General features: G+C 33.9%; 2 protein-coding genes across 8 annotated transcripts; one reads left to right on the top strand and one right to left on the bottom strand.

Moving 5' to 3' along the window:
* Nucleotides 1-588: 588 nt before the first annotated feature.
* LOC112510333 (transcription factor BIM1-like) lies at nt 589-5787 on the top strand. Of its 7 annotated transcripts, none has more exons than XM_025115722.1 (12): nt 589-707; nt 1111-1365; nt 1480-1551; nt 3008-3337; nt 3453-3550; nt 3625-3769; nt 3863-3968; nt 4346-4415; nt 4504-4599; nt 4705-5081; nt 5171-5294; nt 5372-5787. In XM_025115722.1, the coding sequence occupies exons 2-12, from the start codon at nt 1329-1331 to the stop codon at nt 5462-5464; spliced, it is 1548 nt and encodes a 515-aa protein (XP_024971490.1). In that variant the 5' UTR covers nt 589-707; nt 1111-1328; the 3' UTR covers nt 5465-5787. The 7 variants fall into 7 exon arrangements, with proteins under 7 accessions (XP_024971490.1, XP_024971493.1, XP_024971492.1 ...); XM_025115725.1 differs by having other exon boundaries at nt 1058-1365; nt 3453-3546; nt 3645-3769; nt 3875-3968; XM_025115724.1 differs by having other exon boundaries at nt 1058-1365; nt 3453-3546; nt 3645-3769.
* A 3086-nt stretch (nt 5788-8873) lies between these two features.
* LOC112509291 (O-fucosyltransferase 34-like) lies at nt 8874-12143 on the bottom strand. The gene is made up of 8 exons (XM_025114166.1): nt 11343-12143; nt 10967-11034; nt 10771-10859; nt 10524-10689; nt 10136-10425; nt 9850-10054; nt 9613-9770; nt 8874-9454 (listed from the first exon to the last, which is right to left on the bottom strand). The coding sequence occupies exons 1-8, from the start codon at nt 11683-11685 to the stop codon at nt 9202-9204; spliced, it is 1572 nt and encodes a 523-aa protein (XP_024969934.1). The 5' UTR covers nt 11686-12143; the 3' UTR covers nt 8874-9201.
* Nucleotides 12144-18084: the final 5941 nt, after the last annotated feature.

Raw genomic sequence — 18084 nt, 5'->3', positions numbered from 1 at the left:
AATAACCGTTTTACACAACCCTTTGCCACAAAATAACCACATTTTAGAGGTTTTGCCAAAATAACCACCCGGGGGCGATCCCCTTAAAAATGAAAAAAAAAAATTCTCAAAAGTCGAGATAACTGTTCACCTCGTTGACCGTGTTTGACCTCGCCCGGGGGCGATCCGTACTATTCACGGGGGCGATCCCCGGGGGCGATCCGGGTGGTTATTTTGGCAAAACCTCTAAAATGTGGTTATTTTGTGGCAAAGGATTGTGTAAAACGGTTATTTTTATAAATTTCCCTTTTTTCCCGTCTAATCACTAAAAATCCTTATTACCGATTTGACACCGTAATAAGTTAATAATTATTTTAAATAAACAAATCCAAATTTGCAAACACTCTTGAGACAACTTCTTTTAAATTTTATAAAAAAATAAAAATGATAAGCATTTATAGAAAGAGATAGGGTATGGGGAAACGTGAGGAAGTGTTTGCGGCGGGACCTAATAACGGTAAAGGAAACGGCGTTTATGAAGAACCCAAATGGAGATGGTATATAAACCAGCTCTTCATCACAACCAACACCCACACAACCCCCTTCTTCAATTCTTGATTAAATTACAAACATTCCGATCTATCTGCAATTTTCAACCACATAATTCTTGATTCCTGATTCTTCCAACAGTTGAATTCTGCAACTTCTTTTGTATATTCAGATCAAAGGTATGCACATCTATGGATTCCGTAAGGTTTTTAACTTGTTGCATCATCTGTCTCTGGATTGGTGTTTCTTTGATTCTTCTTTTTGTTCGTTTCACCAAAAGCTGTACATTAATCACTCTGCTTTCTATCTATGTGATTCTGTTGGTGTAATTTTCTAGACCTTAATTCTCTGGTATGATTACGTTTGATTAATCAATCAAGCAAAAGTTACGTTTGAGTATGGTATCATCGTCAATTGTAATTCCCGGTGATTCTGCGTTTCGTCAAATGATTTTCTTCCTAGCAGAATTCAACGTTTATCCATTTTTGGGAGCTTAAGTTGTTACAGTTAATTTGTTATATGATTACAGAATTCTGATGATATACGAAGGTGGTGGAGTCTAATCTGAGGAAATTGGTGTAGGGTTGAATGCGCCTCCGAGATCCAAGCGGAGGAGGAGGAGGCGCAAACGCAAACGCAAACGCAAACGCAGTCACGTCATCCACATGCGCTGGCTACTACTAGATCTGGGCAACTAATTTGAATCTGAAACGTATCCCTTCCACCTCCACAATTCCGCCCACAGAAATTAGGGAAGGATTTACGGAACTACAATATATAATTGATTTGATCGAACCTACATGGAGCTTCCTCAACCCCACTCCTATGGCACTCAAGGTACCATCATCTTCCTCTGTCTTTCTCACACACACACACTCTTGAAGAACATATAAGCACACATTAAGAGGTGGGTGTGAGTGTGGGAGGTTGATCTTGGTTTTAATCTTTCAGGCCGGAAACCTACGCATGACTTCCTTTCACTTCGTTCACCTGCCCATCAAGATCCAACTCTCACTCCTCCGGGTAATCTCAATCCATTCATCTCCAATTCTATTCATTTTCTTCATCCTTTCTCTTTCCATCTTCAATATATTTTTACTACTGTTACTATTTACTGTTCTGGTTCTGGTTGTGGTAAGTTTTTCCATAAACAACTTGTTTTTATCATATTTTTCATGATACTACTTTTGAGTGGGAAAGTCACCTCCTCCTCCTCGTATGGACTTAAAAATGTCACCTTGTTATGGTCCACAATTTTTTCCCATATTTCATGTACGCTAAACGTGTTGTAAGAAAGTTAGTGGTTCGTATAAAGAATTCATGTTCCAATAAAAGTTAGATCAGCAATTGCGATGATCGAAAATGTATTACCTAGCTATTAATGGTCTTTGTCAAAGACACGTTCCAAAAACAAATAAATTATGATAAAGATTACATGATTATCTTCGTTAGGTAAGACATATTTGGCTATGTTGGCCGTATCTACCATCCAATTCATGGCTGGCCTAAACAAAAATAATTTACTAACCGTGAGTAAAACGTGCATGGAAAATTAAATTTTGACAAAAAGGGTTAGACTTTAGACTATCACACAAAAGATGATTACACAACATTTAGACTATAGTACCATGGCCAAATATATAGTACCATTATCTTAAGCATGTGTTTTAAGTAGCAGTTTCAAGCTAAAACCGAAAAACTCATCGTTGATGCGTAGTTGTATACAAATATAAATTTTCATTTGTCTATATTATAATTTGGTTTACTTCATTTCCATCATAAATAGTACATATGCTGACTGATTTGTTTTCTTTCACGACATATACAAAAAACAGAAAACAAGAACATTAAATGAACATAATAAATTGAACCACACGAGATCTTTTAATCGATTTTTTCAAAGATTCTCATTTGGGTTGTCTTTATTTTTATTTTTTATTTTTAAGGTGGAGAGAATTGCTTTGTCTTGTGGTGGAATGGATCAGAATTTGGTGTTCATGCATGTGTGTGAGTGAAATGATTTATTAAATTGAGCCTTATGCTATGATGTTTCTCTCGTGTTGGTAATTGATTTACCTTTTTGGTGTATGTGTGGGGATGAATTTATGATAATATATGTTGTCTGTAGTCTGTACCCACGAATGGTGGGTGATACCCGTGACCCCATGATGGATCTGAGCAAATGGGTCGGGTGGGCCATGCCTTTTGGATTTTTTCTTTAAATGGTACCATCACCCAGATTTGACATCAATGCGTTTAACTGGGACCCATCCATCCAGAGCTTCTTCTGGAGAGGTCCATCTCTTTCTTGTTTATATCATGAAACAGATAGGAAATGTTAAAAAGAATCATATAGTTTAAACACAAAATAACATATGCATGACAAAAGACATGTAGGATAATGACTCGACATACACCATTCTTGTTTGTTGTTAAAGAAATACAAGTTCTATTATCTAACCGCCATGGCTGAAAATAGGTCGATACCTCAAAACATACGACTTATTGCAACCGCTAGTGGGGAAGAATGGTGATGAAATAAGATCTACTGAAAAACCCATGTCCAACATTCTTCCTAGTGGGATTGGGAGTTACAGCATTAATCACATTTCTTACATCAATCAAAGCCATAGATCATCAAAGCCTGAAGCTGCACAGTCAAGTAGTAGTGATAGAAATGATGAAAACTCAAAAGGCAGTTCTTACACAGCTGGGAATGGGAATGGTTTCAAACTGTGGGAAGAATCTGCTGGAAACAAGGGAAAGACAGGGAAGGAGAATATTGCTGGCAACAGGCACATCATAAGGGGTAAATCAGTTGCCCCTTCACTTCCTCCTTGTATTCTAACTTCAAAATTCAATCTTATATATATATATATATATAGGTATAAGTCTTTTTAGAACTTATAGTGTTTGCTTAACAGAGGGGGACATGAAGATTGGAGGAGTTCCATGGATAACATCACCATCACAGTCTTCATCCATCCATAACCATCCGACCACAAACATTGGTTATCCGTGGGTCAAATTTTTCTCGTTCCTACATATCTTCTATAAAGTATTGAACTTGTTTCTTGCTGCTGAATTTAGCATCAGTATGTTGGTATTTTTTGCAGTCATTCAGCACAAAAGAATCAGAGTTTTGTTGATATGTTAAAATCCGCTAAACCTTCCCAAGAAAATGTGGATGATAATGATGGAGAGTTTGTTATCAAGACAGAGACATCCTCCCACCGCAAAGGTCCCCCCCCCCCCCTCTCTCTCTCTATAGCACTCACAGTCACACACAATAATTCCTATTCTTGGACTGTTTAAATGAATCTTAAATTGATAGATGTTGTTTCAGTTAAAGTTGAACCAAAACCCGATCAAACGCCTAATATCCTGCGGTCGAAGCACTCTGCTACAGAACAGCGTAGAAGAAGCAAAATCAATGACAGGCATGTACTTCTAAAGCTTCAACTTGGTTTAATTTCACTCAGCAAGCCTGTGTTTGTGGTGCTGCTTTTACCTTTTCCTTGGTCTTTTTTAGTATTGGCTTATTAGTTATATCTGGTTGATCATTCTATTTCAGAAATTAGAGTGATGTTTTACACCATCTCTTTATTATTGTTTTCTTTTCGCATGGCTGCACAAATACAGCAGAAATCATTTCTAGTTTTTTAAGGGATCTTTTGGTGACTTACATAGAGCTTATAGATGATGGCATGCATGTCAGAAAGATTCAACATGCTATCTGGTCCACTTTAGATACCCTGCTTACCATACAAACAAAAGTTACCAAGATTTATAAGAATGAAGTTTGGAACTTGTGCAGATTTTCAATGTTGCGAGATATCATCCCTCATGGCGATCAAAAGAGAGATAAGGCATCATTCCTGTTAGAGGTATAGCCACAAATTGTGATATTTTGGATCATTTTCTGAACCAGATTTGAAGGTTTTACTGATGTAACATCCATCTTAAATTTTATAGGTTATTGAATACATCCAGTTTCTACAAGAGAAGCTGCACAAGTATGAAGATTCATATCAGGGATGGAGCAGTGAACCACCAAAGACAATCCCTTGGGTAAATTTATTACTTGTGCACCATTTCTGTTTCAAGAACCTGTTAATTGTTGTAGGTGACTCCCTGAACATGTTAGTTTTCTTTTTTTGACCTTGGTTCAAACAGAACAGTCAAAGACCAACACAAGTCCCAAATGGTGCATCTGGACCAGCAATGGTGTATGCTGCTGCCAAACTCGATGAGAACAACATCAGTATAGCACCAAACATCCCCCGAGAAGGCCAAAACCTATTAGACACCGACATGAGTCGTCTTGATTCTATCAAGGAAATTGATCAATCCACAAAAGAAGCATCTTCTTTCCCTATGGCTTTGCAGCCAAACATCTGTGCTGCTGCACCTCTATCCAGACATGAACCTGAATTCTGTCATAGTAGATTGTGTGCTACTGATTGCAGTGTTAAGTGGGATAATAAGTTGAAAGAGCAGGAACTAATAATAGAAAATGGAACAATCAGCATCTCAACCATCTACTCCCAAGGGTGAGCTAGCTAGCTACTATAATCATGATACATTCATGTAGCTTTTTTTGTTTTTTTACCAATAATAACGTGTGAATATAAAATTACAGGTTATTGAGTACTCTCACCCAAGCATTACAGAGCTCGGGTGTGGAATTGTCACGAGCGAGTATCTCCATACAAATCGACTTAGGAAAGAGAGCATATCCTAATTCCTCAACACCAAACTTTAAGGTAAGGTTTCTGTTTTTTTATTCAACATATGGATCAAATGTACGTGTAGCGACCAAATAACGTTTTGTTTGCACCAGAAAACACAAATTGTTGGCGTCGATGCAAGCGGTAGGGAGGAGGAGGAGAATGATAAAGGCCTGAAGAGATTGAAAACAAGCATAAACGACTAAAGGTTGATATTGAATTGATGCACTGTACATGTAGTGGTTTTTTATTTATTATTTCTAGTACAGGAATCCATTGATAGTTTTGTCTTATAGTATTCAATGATGGAAATTGCATATCTTGTTTTGGGGTCTGTATTTTTGCTTTGAAGGTGATACAAGGTAGATGAATGTTTTGTAGTCCCTGGACACCAAGTGGGGAAAAACCATGTTTTTATCTGGCACCCATGTTCGTGTTCACGATTATGATCGCTTAAGCTTACTTGAACATCTTGTAAGGCAATGTTTTAGACCGTTGATATGAAATATCACTCGAGTGAAATGTGAGCAAGTGCCCTTTTATTGTATTATATCGTTTTGTGTTTGTACCGTTAAGCATCACATTAATGCTAGTGAATCGCCTCAAGAATGAAAATGTCCCCGAATGGCCTTGAAGGCTAAATTCTTCTTGTGCCTCTAACTAGCATTCAACTCTTCACAGTGTCGCTAGTACCATTCCCTAACAAGGATTTGATACGCATGCTGACTAAAAATAGTGTTAGGCTTAACACCTAGTGAGTTCAAGAAGTTTTCGTTGTTAATGTAAAACGGTAAAACTGAAAAATTGTTATTTAAATCAACATTTCCAAAATGAAATGTATTTAGTATAAAAACATCTTTTCCGAAAGCCACCATTTTCGTGATAATAAGCTATCCAAAAATAAACACCTTTTGGTGACGGTTGTGTCCAATGAATGTGGTGAACACAAAAGAAGCCATACATCAATGTTATCAAGTAGCACATCAAGATTCAGTTGACCCTAGTGCCTACTCATTCGAGTTTCACCTCAAGGATCATGTCCTTAGTACCTACTGCAACGGGTAGCACCTCAAGACTCATGGTTCTTAGTGCCTACCACTTCGGGTAGCACCTCAATAATCTTAGTGCTTACTCTTTGAGGTTTCACTTCAAGGCTCATAACCTTAGTGCATATCTCTCGAGTTAGCACCTCAAGGATAAAGTCCTTAGTGCCTACTCAACTAGGCCAAAAAACCTCAAAACTAGGGTCCCAAAGTCCGGCTTATTTGAGTTCACCTCTGTAAATGTAATACTGCAATGGCCACAATACCTACTCGAGCACCGGTCAAAAATGGGAACATCAAAACTTCTCACTTACCAAACACGACTGAATTTTATGTCTATGAATCCAATGAGTGATGGTCTAAATTACATTACTCAAAATGAATGACCAATGTACTCAACATGTAATTCTCGAATAAATATGCATATACAAGTAACATCCAAAACTCAACTTTGAGCAATTTAAACCAAACAATTTACCCTAAAACTCATGCGAGTCAAAATCAAAATCAATAAACTCCATAACTCATTTGACTGCACAGTAAAAATCAATATAAGTCAAAATACACATTTATCCAATGTTTATACAAAATATGAAACTGGCGAACAATTTATAAAACCAAATACACTAAAAAGTGCATTTACCTCAATTAATCTCCATTGTATATAGGGGCAAGTTCATTTAGGAACCTTAAATATTTTAGAAACGCATGGACGACCTATTTTCCAAGTAATCATGATGAGTATTATTCATCATGAATGTAACATTCATCAAATATACTCACAAAATAGGTTGTCCTATGTTCCTAAAATATTTAAGGTTCCTAAATGAACCACCCCCTCTCTCTCTCTCTCTCTCTCTCTCTCTCTCTTTGTATGTGTGTCTCTGTGTGTGTGTGTGTGTATATATATATATATATATATATATATATATATATAGGTGAAGGATCGTGTGAGGGGGAGAATTAAATTGAGAAGCGTAAGAAGGGATTTGGACCCTTAATCACCTTTAATCTCAAACCCACCCATAAATCACGCTTAATACGGGATTGATCTGGTGCATCTCATCCTAATATGCATCCAAGGGTGAAAATCCCTTCTTACGATTCTCATCTTAACTTTCATTTTCACCGAAATCCAACCCCTCCACACACACACACACACACACATATATATATATATATAAAGGGGTATGTTCATTTAGGGACCTTAAATATTTTAGGAACGCATGGACAATGATTGTCTGTCACATCATTCATCATGAATACTCACAAAATAGGTGGTTCATGGGTTCCTAAAATATTTAAGATTCCTAAATGAGCCTTCCCCTTCTCTCTCTCTCTCTCTATATATATATATATATATATATATATATGTGTGTGTGTGTGTGTCTAAACAAATCATCAAAATACCACATTTATTAATTTATTTATCCAGATGTCCAAAATTCCCAATTATAAGCATTTTTCAAGATTTATAAAATCAAATACGCAATTTTCTTGAACACTCAACAACATTTGATAAATATCAAGAAAACTATTTTAAGACTCCAAAATGGAGATTTTGACATGTACAAAATTTTCACAAACCAACTTGAAACTCATTTTGCTAGGTTAAGTTAAATCTAGACTCCAAACCTGTCTCTAGCTTCCCAAATGATGAAGATTCGAGTTCCACAAGGTAAACTCCCCAAAAGCACCTCAAGAAAAAACATTCAAATCAAGAGGCATCAAATATTTACACAAACTTCAAATCCATCAAAAACCCAAAACATATGGCTCAAAATACCAAAAAGATGCTTACCTCCTCAAAACTTTGCATCACCTTTCATTGATCTTCAACTTTCCCGGTCGTTTTCCGACTGTTTCTCGACCATTTTCTGACTGTTACCTGACTGATTCTCAACCGTTTTCTATATGTTTCTATTCTCCACACCGTTTCTCGGCCATTTCCCGACCGTTTTTCCAATTGTTTTCCCGGCCGTTCTCCAAAAATTACGGGTGTTGCAAAAAACGTTAAGCTCATAAAAAAAGTATAGAAAGTTGGAAGTTTGAAATACAAAACTCGACTTATTTTAGTTGCTATAACCACAGGTCAATAGGCATTTGGGTCGACTCAAATTTACCTCGGTTAATTTCATCGGGTCCAAAATATAATAATCATGAAATTCCGAGTAATTATGAGAGGCTTCGACTATCTACAAAGAAAAACCATAAAACCCGACATTTATTTATCAGTTGAGTTAGTGGTTTGAATATAATCCATGGTGTGGTTGACATGAAACCCACCTTTGTACATGCCTTTGAAATCCAATTGTTTAGTTGCTAATGGTGCAAACCACCCCTGTTTTCTTTCTTTCTTTAGTGGTTAGTGGTTGTTCTAGGACCCAAAAAAGTCAACAATCATGAATGACAGATGGGTGGATTTGAATAATGCCATTAATCAATCATTCCCATTTACATCACTAATTCCCAAATCATCATTTTCAATGGAATGGAAAGGAATGTATGCATTATTATAACAATATTTCTAAATAATAATCATGTTATTATAATAATCAACCAACTTTTGAATGATAAAAAAAAAACGTATTTTGTTTTGATTCCTATATCATTCGTTTCAAATAACCCTGCAATGTCAGGGTGGTTTCTATACATGAATGCCAGTTATTGACAATAACCCATACATATGAAATCAAAACAAAGACATTAATAATAATCGAACGCCATATCTATGCGTGGAAAGATCTCTCGTGTCTGCCACCCCGTTCCATCAAAATGCAATTTAGTCTATGTCGTTGCAGCCTCGTATCTTTGGACATATCATCCTCGTACACTGACCGGTTTGAGGCCATGGAATCATAATCTTCAAATTCGGACCAAATTCATCCGCATATGCCTCATCATAGGATGCTCACAGGTTCATCTTCTGCTGATGCCTGCAAACACTCTTCTGGATTGGCATAGAAGTAGTCTTCTTCTTTGGGTCTATCTGAAATCACTAATCTTTTTGTCGGGTTCCCCATCCGTTCTGCGTGTGCTTCCTTCACACCATTTGAGAATTCATCCCAACTCAAAAACCCGCTATTATATTTGTCGATTAATTCAACCAGAAGCCTCCTATCCAACAGTATTGTCTTCTTGAAACCCAAGAATCTGAAAACCATTTGCAATATTTAGGTCTGCTTCAATTGCTATAGAGATTCAAACAATCAACCCAAGAAGTGGAACTAAAGACTATTATTCTAGACTAGATCCAAAATTCTAAGGAGTTCGCATTTTTATCAACAATTCTAAGGCGTGTATAATGGTACCTGCGATGTCCTTCTACAACTTTGGCCATGTTTCCATCGTAAGTAGGTACAAAAATATCGCTCTCCAGTGATACAAGATAGTCCAATGCTGCCATTTGTGATGAGTGGTTTTGGAAATACTGAAGGTCAGCTGGACCTAATAGAGTCTCCTTTCTTACCTGTTAAAAACATATACAAATTCACATTTAAGGCCGAGAAGACATAAATCATGGTCAAGAATAGTTTTTTAATACGAACCAGTTTCGGATAGGCATCTGCAAGACTATCCATTCTCCTTTTTCCACCGTATATTTCACCAGCAGCAATGTAAATCTGGATATCATTATCAATATCCAGTGCCCTTAGCGTAAGAGCAGTTTCCTCTGGAGTCAAAGGGCATAAACCATCCTTCCTTTTCAAATCAGAATTTATTATCTTTTCCTTCCACCATGGGTACGCATATCTGCCAAAAACAAGGAGTTATGCAAAGGGGATTTTAATTAAATTTCACACTGCTCAAATTGCGGATGTAAGAAGCTCAAACCTCATTCTTGTCAACTCTTCCACCTCTTCAGCGTTACATCCTTGCGTACATCCAGAAAATGCTAACATATCCATTTCATATCTTAAATGAAGCACTAGAAAAGGCCCATTTTGTCTCAAAAGTTTAACAACCCGTCTGCCCAACTCTTCTATCTGAGTTGTAAATCTCAGAGCACCGAAATTTACTCGGCACCTGAGCTTCTGAAGTTCAAGGGGCTGACCGTTATTGGCAAGCCGTGCATCAGTTCTGTTCAAATGCACAACTTTATATTTTTGAATCAGAGGAAGTATCTGCATGCAGCGAGAACAAAAGCATAACTATGGTGTAAACATAGATAAAAAACGAACATTGTTAAAGGCTTAAAGTACAGAAAGAATATAAACACTACCTGGTTATGATAGTAAGAAATATCAGACCAGCTAACGGGCGGCATGGTATGCACAATTCCTAATTCCACTCTCTTTTTAAGCCTGGGAGGAAGCTGTTTTAGCACCCGGACCTCATCTCTCAAGGATGTAATGAAATGATCAAGATCAAAAATGTCCTCAAACTCACTGCCATTCAAGAATCAGAACAATCAAAATCAAGAAAACGTGAACCTTAATAAAAAGTGAAGACCTACAAACTCAACGTACCTTGGATCAGACCAGAAAGAAGTTTTATCCAGCTCGGGAACTATAAGAGTAACATTTAAATATCTAGCAATTGCAACCATATCACAAATCTGCATGATGAAGAAAAAGCTAAGATAGAAAGCAATTTAATTTTTTTCTACAACAAACTAGTTCACTGAATAATCTTTGTGAGCTCGAGTTAAAAAAGAACACTCACAGCAGAACGCATTTGATTGAGTCCCCCATTACATGAAACCACTAGGTAACCATTGTTCTTGTAAACTCCTACATTTTCAACACAAAATCAATTTAGATGTCAAATTCATATAGGATAGAGCTTGATTGACCTCAATTTCTATTAAACAAAACAATTTTAAGAAATTATTAGTGAAGATCATGTCATCCAAATTTCAGGGATATATAATTTTCTTCCCCTTCTCCAACAGTATCGTCTTTGTCAAATAATCATTGGTTTCTTTCATGACTATAAATCATAAACATAAACACATGGAAGCAGATACATGTATACAAATAATGACAAAAAGAAGGAACAGAAAGAAGACAAGGAAGCAGATGAAGAAAGATAAACTCACTCTTGGGTGGAAGAACTCTGGCAGGAACAGTGGGCAACAACTTTATATCTAAAGCAGCAGCAGAATGAGAATCTTGAGTGAAGCAAGAAGGCCAACCTTTCAAAACCCTAGGTCCCCATGTACCCCCTAATGCTGTGAGCTGAACCAAGCAAGTCCACAACAAAACCGTGGTTGTTGCCCTAATCAACCATACCTTCATCTTAGGAGACCTTGCATTCGCCATAGAACTCTTTAACCTTGCAACCCTAGTTTCTCCTAACGTCTTCAACCCCATTGCTCCAATTGCAAACCTCCTCTTCTTCTTATCTCTATCGTCTACCCTACACATATCTGTTTCATACATCCACAACTCAAACCCTAAGTATCTACCAAGGAAAGAGATCTGAAGAAAACCGCTAAATTGTCGGTGAACCGATGTATGTGAGAAAGTAATCAAGATCCGAATTATGTATAGGGAACATAACACAATTAAGCCCGATCCAACTAGAATTTAATGGCAGACTTGTCTAGCAGAAAAGAAGCAAGTGAAATTAATTGTGATGAAAATGCACCGTCATTCCAGGCACTCCTCAATTACACAGAACAGAACAGAACCCAACCCCTTGGATTTCAGCAGCACATTAATGGCAGAAATTAGAAAGAAAAGAGACCATTAAATCTTTCATCTAGATTTTCAAATCTAGTGACAACTGAGAATTGTTGAAAGAAGTGGCGAATAGATGAGAAGGGTCGCCGGAAAAGGAAAAAAGTGTCGGTGGCCGGCGAGATGGAGAGAAGAGTTAAAAGAGGGGGTTGTGGGGTGATGATATAAGTGGGTGGGCACAAGGATCTATGGGAACTTATGTGCACTCTCTAAAAATGGAACTTTGTAAACATTTATTTATACAAATATTAATTATATATATATTATTATTTAATTTTCAATCATTAAAAAAAAGGGTTTAAGTAACAAACCCAAAAATATAAAGAATTTTTTATGAGATCCGAAAATAAATATGACTATTTCTTCCCATAAACTACACAGTTTTATCTCTTTTTCATAATGGTAACCGATTAATATTTTAATTCAGATACTTAAATATATAAAATTTTACATGTTAGATACTAAAATAAAATTTTAAAAAAATATATTACTTAAGATAAAAATCAAGTTAAAATACGTTATTTTTTATATAATTCGAAAACGAAAAAAAAAAATGAGCCATGATTGAATAAGATGAAAAAGTAAATTATGGAGGTAAAAAAAGAATAGTTGTACGGTGTGGATTGGTAGGGTTGTACATATAAAGAATCTTGTATGGAAAGTGAGTTGGAGAAGAAGAAGGCAGCCAATAAATGGGAGCCAGGTAGACCAAAGGAGTGGAGGTATTAAATGAGCAACGACCCATCGTAAGCGCTACACGTGTCACGCCCTTCCCTTCCTTCAGATTCCCCGTCCCATTGTTTGATCGTCATGTCGGAACTCGCCGACAATATCTCGCGATACATTGCTCCTTTCCCGATATTTTGGCATGATTCATCAACGGACGGACGGCCGGCCGGCCCGGTTCATGGAGTACACACCAAGTTTTTTTTTATTAATAAATTATTTTGTAAAAACTACACATTAAAATTAATTTTTTTAAATTTATTTCAAAGTCTTATTAATGTGGCATTTCAATAAGCTCAATTTTTTCTTTACACCTGATTAATATTAATGGCTGTTAATTATTTAACAAATATTAAATATTATTTATTAATTCTTTAATATAAACTAGAAGGGTACTCGTAAAATACAAAAAAATACATCTTGATTTTAATATTTTGTTTTGTAGTTTGGGTCTATTAATGTTATAATTCGATTTTATGTGGTTTTGAGAAAATAAAATATTTTTATTTTTGAATGAAATATAAATTTGAATATATCATAAAATTTTGATAAAAATAAGCGATATTAGTATCAAATTAACTATTTAAAAGTTTTTTTTTGTGTAATCTTTTTAATTCAATTTTTTATTATAATTTAATTGAATTTTAAAAACAAACTAATTTATTTTTGGTTTAATAAATTAATTTTTTTAAAATAATAATTAAGTATTCCGTTAGAACTCATTGATTATCTTAAATATATTTTAGATTTTTTATATTTAAAATGATGTTTATCATGTATTTGATTATATTTATATGCAGTTAGTTATACAAATTCAAACATGAAGCTTTAATAAGTTGTACTTACGCACAATCAACTTGTAATCTTGAAATTTAAGTAATATGCATCAATGAACAATACTAATTTTATGCATAAAAAATTATTTTTAATTTTTTTTGTCAAATGTTTTATAATATAGTATAGATAGATAAATCTTTTAATTTTATAAAATCGAATAAATACATCATTTGACCAAAAACGTTACTGATAACTACTATAATGGTAAATCGGTTTTAAAGTTAAAAAAAAAGGAAGAAACCCAAATCATATTAACTAGTTTTATAGGTCACAATGATCAATTATATCAGTTTTGCAACATTAACTATTTTAAAATATTGTTTATTTTGATAACAAGTTTTAACATTTTACTTTTTAAATCAAATAGAAATATTAAAATTATGAAAAGTATTTATTTGCGCAATCAACATAGCAACAAATATCAATATTTCTTAAAAGACAATTTTACCCTTTAAATTATACATAAAAAGATGTACATAGTAGTTGATGCAAGAATTTTTTTAAAAATATAGCTGGTATGATCTGACATAGACGATAAATTTACTTATTAACTACTTATTTTTTATGATAACCAGATCAAATAATTTTTACCACTAATTGTTTCATATGTGATATCAAAAATCATTTATGTAGATATAATTTTATCAATTAAAATTATTATTAAATCAGTTTTTTATGAATTTTATTTTGGAAATGATATCAACAACTCAAACTTGTCATTGATCAAAAGATGGTCTAAAGTTCCTGAATTACCAAAAATCCTCCATAGGGGATGGGATGGAATGGAAGGGTAATAATAAGTTTTAGAATCATTATATGTTTAATCATATATAATTAACACACATTCCAAAGAGATGCAGGAGACTTGATGAGCACGACCAAAAGTCGTTCGCTAGCTATGTGTCGTTCAACATAGCATGTGTTTAACCATATATGATTAAATGTATGTATCACGTGTAATCATATCATTTTCTCATCGATTGACAGTTTTCTCGGTTGAACATGGTATATATATATATATATATATATATATATATATATATGGGAATGATTGTGTAAGAAGTAGAATTAAGATGACAAGCGTAAGAATGGTTCTGGACCCTTGATCACCATTAATCTCAAACCCACTGCGAATCATGTTTGATATGGGGATTGATGTGGTGCATCTTATCTTAATATGTATCTAAGGATGAAGATCATTTCTTATACTTCTCACCTAACTCTCTTTCTCACTAGAACCCCCCCCCCTCTCTCTCTCTCTCTCTCTCTATATATATATATATATATATATATAGGGGTCCATTCAAGGGAGAACTGATTAGTTTGTGTTAACTGTGAGATCCAATCTCAACCACAAAATCAATATGTAAATTAGAAAATTTATAATTTTGGTAATTTTAAATTAAAACTTTAATTCAAGGACATTTTAGGTATTTTCTCTCCTCTCCTCTCTCTCCGTCCCACACCTCCATCCTCCGGCCACCGTCCTCCGGCAATACCACTGTGATACCTAAAAATATTGACTCTGTTAAACAAAAGACACAATGTGATACCCAAACACATATAAGATGTATTGTGATACACTGTGTTACATCTCTGATCGACCACATAAACGACCTCAGTGTGATACCCAAGCACATATAAGATGCATACCACCGGAGGACGGTGGCCGGAGGACGGAGGACGGGGGACGGAGAGAGAAGAGAGAAGAAAGAAGAGTTTTTAAATACCTAAAATGTCTTTGCATTAAAATTTTAATTCAAAATTACTAAAATTATAAATTTCCTAACTTATCTATTGATTTGTGGTTGAGATTGAACTTCACGGTTACCACAAACTAATTAGTTCTCATTTGATTAGGCTTATATATATATATATATATATATATATTCTTTTATTAACCAATATATTGGTGTTAAATTTACAAACTCATCTGAGCTGTTTATTTTATTAATCAACGAGTATGATCAAATGATAGATTATAAACTGATTAAAAAGGAAATATATCAAATGAAATTAAGACACGGATAATATTGAAACATAGTATGTCGTATTTTTGGAAGATAATTACAACCACATTTATCCCTAAAATAAGTGGGTTTTTACATTCATTTCTGGAAATTGTTTGATGCATTTATAGTTTTGATCTAGGTTTCGTCCATGAACTTTGATTGTTCCATTTTTTATACCAAAGTTCATAGATGAAACAATATTTTTTTAAAGCTCATAGGTGAAACAATATTTTGATTTAAAATTCATAATGTTTTTCGTGTATAAACTTTGATTGTTCTAAATTTTTTACTTAAGTTCATAAATGAAACCACAAACTGAATGAAATAATTAAGAATACTTAACAGAGTTTGTAGGTGAAACAGAAGGTTCATTAGTGAAACAATGATTTTTGTTTTTTTATAAACTTTGGTTGTTCCAATTTTTTTTACCAAAGTTCATAGATGAAAGCAGAAAATGAGTAAGATACTTAAAGAAGTTTAAACAAGTTAATAGGTGAAACAATAAATGATGGAACGTTAAGTAATATTCCTTAATATTTAATGAATATAATAATTAAAGAACGTGATATGAAGAAACCAGATATTTTAGAAATATGATAATTAAGGAATGTAATAATTAAGTGAACGAGATATTTAAGTAATGTGGTATCAATATATAAAAAAGACAAAAATGCCCTGGTGGACAAAGTTAATACTATTTGTTTGGTTAACAAAAGAAGGGAACTCTATATATATATATGTATATATATATATATATATATAGGGTTGGGTTTACGTGAGACTAATGGTTTTTCATGAGACCCGTAAGACCAATTTATGTTCATTGATCAACTTTATAAACTAATGATCTAATGGTCTAAAGTTGCAGGGTGGCAATTTTGTGATTATTGAAAAGTTTCGTGACAAATTTGTGATTATGAATGTTCAGATTGTAGATCTAATCCAAGGGTTGAGAATTGGTCTTACTGATCTCACGAAAAACCTTTGGTCTCACATGATCCAAATTCTATATATATACATATATATATATATATATATAATATATATATATATATAGAGAGAGAGAGAGAGAGGAGGGAGATAGAGACTTGGAATTATGTGAAACCAGACTGTTTTCGTGAGACCACTTTTTTACACTTGAAACTTCACAGCAAAACACTATTCAGGTAACTTTCACAACGTCTTTTCTATGAAGGTTCAAATTTTTTTACCTTCACAGTGTTTTGCTCTAAAGTTTTAATTGTAAAAATGTGGTCGCACGGGTCCCACGAAAGCAAATTGGTCTCACGTGAAACCAACCCTACATATCTATCTATCTATCCATCTATCTATCTATATATATATATATATATATATATATACATATATATATATATATATAATCAAATTGAAATTTCATTAATTGACATATTATACTATTTTATTTTATCATTTGATTGTATTGATTAACCTATTATATTATTAATGATTGTTTCTAATTACATTTATAAAATGTTAGATTAGCTCATTTTTGTCAAACTTCATTAACCAGTTTCCAGCTACCTTATCCGCTAGTTTGCCAAACATAATCTTATTAAACTGAAATCTTCATTTTTATGTTGTTTTCAACTTTTCGTACCGGGAACAAAATTAAATCTTCCCAAGGAAGTAGTGCGTGCGTTGAGTATAAGCATTAAGCAAGCGTTTAGCCATTTCATTTTTCATAATATAAAGAAAGTTTATCCACAATATAACAGTCACTAAAACAACAACATTACTTTTTTCTTATTTATCGACCTTTGCGGCGTGGGAGATACGTCAACTTTAAGGTCATTAATGCAGAAAGGTGATATACGTCTACAACTATCAGATAAATAATGTAAGAAAGACAATGTTATATCATAAAATACGTGTTTGTAACCGCAACGACATATTATTACAATTAAAGAAAATCATATTGTGGGTATTATTTTTCGTAGCAACGATACATTTAGGGGCAGACCTATGTGGGACTGACGAATTTTCATGCACTCGATCAGCATAATTTTTTTTTGTATGAAAGGTGCACCCATAAAACTTCGAGGGGTACTCCAAAATATTAAAAAAATACGAGAAATATCAATCAAAAACTGAAACAAAAACTTAAAAAGTCCCTTGAAAGGTGGAATTTGATTAAAAACACATGAGACGACTTTGTAAGTCTCTGAAAAATTCTTGGATCCACCATTTGTTATATCCTTCTAACCTTTCTCTTAAAAGAAATATCTATATTATATTATAAAGCATTTGACAAAAACTCTTAAAAACCACTTTTTATACTGTTTATTAATGCATATTACTTAAAACTTAAAATTGCAAGTAGATTGTGCGTAAGTACAATTTATTAAAACTTCATATCTGAATTCGTGTAACTAACTGCAGATAAACATAATCAAATACAGGATAAACATCTCATATTAAATATAAAAAATCTAAAATATAATTAGGATAATCATTGAGTTCTAACATAATACTTAATTATTATCTTTATAAAATATTATATTAT

Source organism: Cynara cardunculus, assembly GCF_001531365.2.
Source record: "Cynara cardunculus var. scolymus isolate 2C chromosome LG 3, CcrdV1, whole genome shotgun sequence".
In the NCBI taxonomy this organism is placed as follows: domain Eukaryota; kingdom Viridiplantae; phylum Streptophyta; class Magnoliopsida; order Asterales; family Asteraceae; genus Cynara; species Cynara cardunculus.
Note: the sequence above shows the minus strand (reverse complement) of the source record. Positions and strands in the feature narration are given on the sequence as shown.